Here is a 6233-nt window from a genome sequence, read left to right as displayed (position 1 = left end):
AATTTAAAAATGCTCCTACCATTAATATGGTGTTCAATTTTAAAACAAATTATACAGATATCTTCACAGTTTTTTTTCCATATGGATACTTTCATTTTTCTCTTAATTTTTCAATTCTTAGCTTGCACAATTTTTTTCAACGGCCAAAATTATAAGTTAAAACATAATATCCCACAAAATCTCACAAATTACCAAAATTAAAATTTCCTCTTAAAACATACCAAAATGATAAAATAGTCAAGTAAAAAAAATGTACTAGGTTATTAACACAATTCAACGACTAACATATAATTTATTAAAACATTTAAGTTCTAAAATCCCTTGATGCTTCCTTTATCTCTTTTTTGAATCTTACGATTTACTTATTTTAAATAAACAAATACCAAACGATTAACAAAAGAAGGGAGTACAAGGGTATTGAAGAAGAGATGGTATCAACAATTTGTCTATATAACAGTAAGGGTGTTTCTGATATTTTTTCTTTTTTAAGTTTAGGATATTTTTGAAACTTTTGAAAGTTTAAGTATATTTTTTACAGAAAATACTAACGGTTTCCATCCAAAACTAATTTCGGAAGTTTAAGAATATTTTTGAAACTTCAAGAGTATTTTTTTACACAAAGTACTAAACTTTAGGAGTATTTTCTATAATTTAGCCTAAAATTAATTTAGGAATAAATTTCAAAAGAAATCTTATCTCTTATGAAATTTTAAGGGTTTAATTGATAAAATATTAACAAAGTCATAATTTTTACACAATGTTTATTAATGTGAAGAAAGATGTCAATTGATTCATTTACAAAAATTTATAATTTAAATTAAGACAATTATTAATTTAAGAATTTAATTCATACAATAGTGAGATATAAATGGATAGTTTTCAAAGAAAAAAAAAATGAAAGGATATCTTTGAAAATGAAGAAACTAATACGAAACACCATGAAAGTCAATGATAAACAATATTTCAAAATTTTGAACCCATCATGGATAAATGGAAATATGTTCATAAGAGCATAGGAGTTCAAAGTAGAAAACTACCATAAATTTTGCGTCCACATTGATGGAGACTTCAAAAGACCATGAAAAGTCGTCCAAATTAACTCAAAATCCAAATTTTTCCACTAAACTGACCTCTTTTTTCACGTTTTCTTTTACTTTTTAGAGATGTCAAATATACAGTTTGCCCTCATTTTAAATGAATCACTTTTCTATTTTTTCTCTATTAGTTTTTTTCTTATTTTACCCATAAATTATCTAAGTTTAAATTTTGTGAGACCATTTAAATGTAAAAATGCTTTTAACCTTTTGTTCAATCTATAAAAATGGTTCGAAAGGACACAAATAATTGTGTGAAAATGAGTGGTCATTTAACTAAAATGAAGTTGTATCAAAAGAAATGTGACAAAAACAAAATCAATGCTTGCGTAACAAAAGGTGTATGATCGCTAAGCTCAAGCTTAACAATCCCACAACTCTCGCTTTTGCGATTTTATCTTGATTATATCTTCGTCAATGCAATTTTGTTTTATCTAATTGACTCGTTTCCATACGTTTTTTTGTGTTCTTTTCAATCATGCTTGTAAACTCTAAAAAAAAAAAATTGACTTTAATACTCCAAAAGCCAAATTTATCTAAGTTTCTGAGTACTCATGCACCTAAACTTGACGATCACTCATATTTTGTTGCACAAACATTGATTTTGTTTTTGTCACCACTCATTTTCATACAATTTTTTGTATTTTCTCCAATCATACTTATAAACGAAACAAAATGATAAAGTATCTTTATTTTTTAATAGCCTCTCAAAGTTTAAATTCGGATCATTTCTGATATTTTACGTTATGATAATATAAAAAGAAACACAAAGAGGAGAGATAGTAAAGTGGTTCATTTGAAATTGAGAGCAAGGTGAGGACTCCACATCTCAAAAAGGTAAATAAATAAATAAATAAATAAATAAATAAAATGTCTTTAAAAAAGGTCAATTTGAAGAATTTTTAATGTTTATGGTTAGTTACGAAAAAACTTGTACAAATACGATTTCAACTTGAAATGGTTGCGTGTCCCATCCGATTCTTGAGCTGCCACCACCGCCACCCACTTTCCAATAGCATTCAAACTGTTTCATTTTCAGTTCCAACTTTCAATTACCCAAATCAAACTCAAACCAATCCCTAATTTCTTTCTTTCTTTGTATCCTCCATCACAAACTGCTGGATTTGTAACTTCTTTGTGCTGCAATTCATGTGGGTTTGGTTGTTATGCATCTTCTTTCCCGCCTTTTCTTCCTACTTGTATGCTTCTCTTTCCCTATCTATACAGTTTCTGGTTTAAACTCAGATGGGTTGGCTTTATTATCACTTAAAACGCGATGGACTTCCAAATCTTCTCTCCTCCATCATTGGAATCCCTCTGATTCCACTCCCTGTTCATGGCCTGGGATTCTGTGTGATGAAACCCTTCGTGTCATCACCTTCAATCTCTCTAACCGTGGCATTTCGGGTCAGCTTGGACCCGAAATTGCTCGTTTGATCCACTTGCGTACCATTGATTTGACTACCAACGCTTTCTCTGGTGAAATTCCTTATGGGATAGCTAACTGTAGCCATTTGGAGTACTTGGATCTCTCCTCGAACCAATTTGGTGGAGAAATTCCTCAATCCTGAACTCACCTTCGAAACTTGACGTTTGTGAACTTCCATGCCAATGTTCTAACGGGTCATATACCGGACTCGTTATTTCAAAATCTGAATTTGCATCAACTGTATCTTAGTGAAAACAATCTCAATAGTTCTATTCCTTCAAATGTGGGGAATTTGAGGCAGGTATTGCATTTGTATCTGTATGGAAATCAGTTGTCTGGTACCATACCTTCTTCCATTGGGAATTGTAGTCAATTGGTGCATCTTTATTTGGATCACAACCAATTAGTGGGAATATTGCCCAATAGTCTTAACAATCTTGATAATCTTGTTAATCTGGGTGTAAGCCACAACAATCTTGAGGGTCCAATTCCTTTGGGTTCAGGCAATTGCAAGAGTCTAGAATATATAGATTTGTCTTTCAATGGTTATACAGGAAGTATACCAGCTGGGCTAGGCAAGTGTAGTCGCCTAACGACCTTAATCATTGTCAATTCAAGTCTAACAGGTCATATTCCTTCCTCCTTTGGCCGCCTAAGTAACCTTTCGCTTCTGGATCTCTCTAGAAATCAACTGTCTGGTAATATACCTCCTGAACTTGGGGCTTGCAAATCCTTGAGAGAACTGAATTTGTATGTCAACCAACTTGAGGGACATATCCCTAGTGAATTAGGTTTGCTAAGTGGTTTAGAGACCCTTCAATTGTTTTCGAACCGATTGACTGGTGAGATTCCAATTAGCATCTGGAAGATTGCAAGTCTCCAACATATTCTTGTGTACGAAAACAACCTTTCTGGTGAACTACCCTTGATAATCACTGAACTCAAGCACCTCAAAAATATTTCTTTGTTCGAAAACCATTTTTCTGGTGTCATACCTCAAAGTTTGGGACTCAGCAGTAGCTTAGTGCAAGTGGAGTTCACCAATAACCAGTTCACCGGTCAACTTCCACCTAATTTATGCTCTGGAAAGACATTAAGGATGTTAAACTTAGGTTTCAATCAATTTCAAGGAAATGTACCTTCCGATATAGGAACTTGTTTGACTCTTCAGAGATTGATTTTGAAAAGGAATAATCTAACAGGGGTTCTGCCGGAATTTATGAGAAATCACAGTCTTCGATTCATGGATGCCAGTGAAAATGACCTGCATGGAAAAATTCCCTCAAGTTTGGGAAATTGCATCAATCTCACCTCAATTAATTTGTCAAGGAACAAGCTTACAGGTCTTATGCCGAATGAGTTGGGAAATCTCGTGAATATTCAGAGTTTGAGCTTGTCTCACAACTTCTTGGAAGGACCTTTGCCATCATCCCTCTCAAATTGTATCGAGTTGAATAATTTTGATGTAGGATTCAATTTACTGAATGGTTCTGCATCTCGTACTTTGGCCGGCTGGAAAGTTATATCCACATTGATATTAAAAGAGAATCAATTTACAGGAGGCATTCCGAAAGTATTATCAGAACTTGAAAGCCTTTCAGTGCTAGATCTTGGTGGCAATTTGTTTGGAGGAGAAATCCCTTCATCTATTGGAGGTTGGAAGAATATGTTCTATTCCCTGAATCTCAGTGACAATGGGTTAACTGGCCAAATACCTTCTGAGCTGAAGAATCTGGTCATGGTAGAGAGGTTAGATTTGTCTCACAATAATTTGACTGGAAGTATAAGAGTTCTTGGTGAACTAAGTTCATTGTTAGTCGAGTTTAACATTTCAGATAATTTCTTCACGGGTCCTGTGCCACAGTCATTAATGAAGTTTCTGAATTCTCGTCCCTCATCGTTCTTAGGTAATCCTGGGCTTTGCATGAGCTGTGATGAACTAGATGCCTTAAGTTGCAATGTAAGTAGCATTATCAAACTTTGTGCTAGCCATTCGAGCTCTCGTGGTAGCTCTCGTCTTAACAATATTCAAATTGCAATGGTAGCTCTTGGATCTTCACTCTTTATTGTCTTTTTGCTTCTTGGGTTGGTTTATAAATTTGTTTACATCAGAAGAAACAAGGAAAAAACTGACACCTCTGCCCAAGTAGGAACAACTTCTTTGCTTGTCCACCAGGTAATAGAGGCCACTGATAATTTAGATGAGCGTTTCATCATTGGGAGAGGAGCACATGGAGTTGTTTACAAGGCTTCCCTGGATTCGGTGAGAGCTTTTGCCGTAAAGAAGCTTACATTTGGAGGATGTAAAGGGGGAAGCCAGAGTATGATTAGAGAAATTCAAACCGTTGGTAACATCAAACACCGAAACCTGATCGCTTTGGAAGATTTTTGGTTGGGAAAAGACTATGGTCTACTACTTTACAGATACCAACCTAATGGGAGCCTTGATGATGTGTTGCATCAGATGAATCCTGCTCCAGCTCTAACATGGGAAGTTCGTCACAATATAGCCATTGGTATTGCACATGGATTGACATATCTTCATTATGATTGCGATCCTCCTATAATACACCGAGACATTAAACCGCAGAATATACTTCTAGATTCGGAGATGGAACCTCATATTACTGATTTTGGTCTTGCAAAGCTGCTGGACCAAACTTCTGCACCAACGGCTTCTTCTTCTTTTGCAGGAACAATTGGCTACATTGCACCAGGTATCATTCTACACATACATTAGGAATTAGCTCTTCATTCTCATGTTTTTGTTTTGAAGTATCAAATTATGTGGTGATGTGTGTTATGGGCTTGTGATAGAGAATGCATTCTCAGCAGCAAAGAGCAAAGCTTCCGATGTTTACAGTTTCGGAGTGCTTTTACTCGAGCTGATAACAAGAAAGAAGCCATCAGATCTATCATTTATGGAGGTGGGGAATATCATGGTTTGGGTTCGTTCGGGTTGGAATGAGACAGAAGAAATAGACAATATTGTTGATCCAATGCTTGTGGAAGAACTTGTAGATTCTGATCGAAGGGAGCAGATTAAGAAGGTGGTTTTGGTGGCTTTGAGATGCACAGAAAAGGATCCTAACAAGAGACCTATGATGAGAGATGTTGTGAACCACTTGATTGATTCGAAGACAAGTCATTAAATCAAATACTTACCTTGTTTTTCTTTCCTTCTCTCCATAGCTGTTTTCATTAATGCTCAAATTTGATTATGTAATGAGCATTTCTTTCACGTATATTTAATCTCCTAGTTTTTGGCATATACATACTTCAAGGCTTATTTTACAATGATTGAATCCATATGACTCTAAGTTCCCTAGCAAAAAGTATTCCCCAATACATATATAACATTCATCTCCTATAGCAAGGTCTTGATTATTCTACTTTTTTCCTTTACATTCCTGATTTAATCAGGATACTTCCAGAAGTATAGAGATTAAACGATTATTATTAAAAGAGTGCAAAATATCAATTAATCCTCGAACCCACTTACTAACGAATATATCGACATTCTTCACCTAAGACAAAGATTTGTAGAATAGTTAAGAAACTAAACATGAATTCCCAGGAGGAAGCAATGCTGCACTACCAAAAAAAAAAAAAGTTCTAGTGAAAATGAATACAGACGAATAAAGTTTTTATCATTTGATTCTTTGTAGCTGTAGTTTACATCTGAAAACAATGAAGTGTCACACAGTTCC

General features: G+C 34.6%; 1 protein-coding gene across 1 annotated transcript; it reads left to right on the top strand.

Moving 5' to 3' along the window:
- Nucleotides 1-2023: 2023 nt before the first annotated feature.
- Nucleotides 2024-5891, top strand: LOC120083975 (receptor-like protein kinase). The gene is given in 2 exon segments (XM_039039881.1): nt 2024-5240; nt 5341-5891. Coding segments are annotated over 2 exon segments (3315 nt in total). The 5' UTR covers nt 2024-2260; the 3' UTR covers nt 5676-5891.
- The last annotated feature ends 342 nt before the right edge of the window (nt 5892-6233 follow it).

Source organism: Benincasa hispida, chromosome 1 (assembly GCF_009727055.1).
Source record: "Benincasa hispida cultivar B227 chromosome 1, ASM972705v1, whole genome shotgun sequence".
NCBI lineage: Eukaryota > Viridiplantae > Streptophyta > Magnoliopsida > Cucurbitales > Cucurbitaceae > Benincasa > Benincasa hispida.
This window is presented reverse-complemented; position numbering and strand designations above follow the sequence as displayed.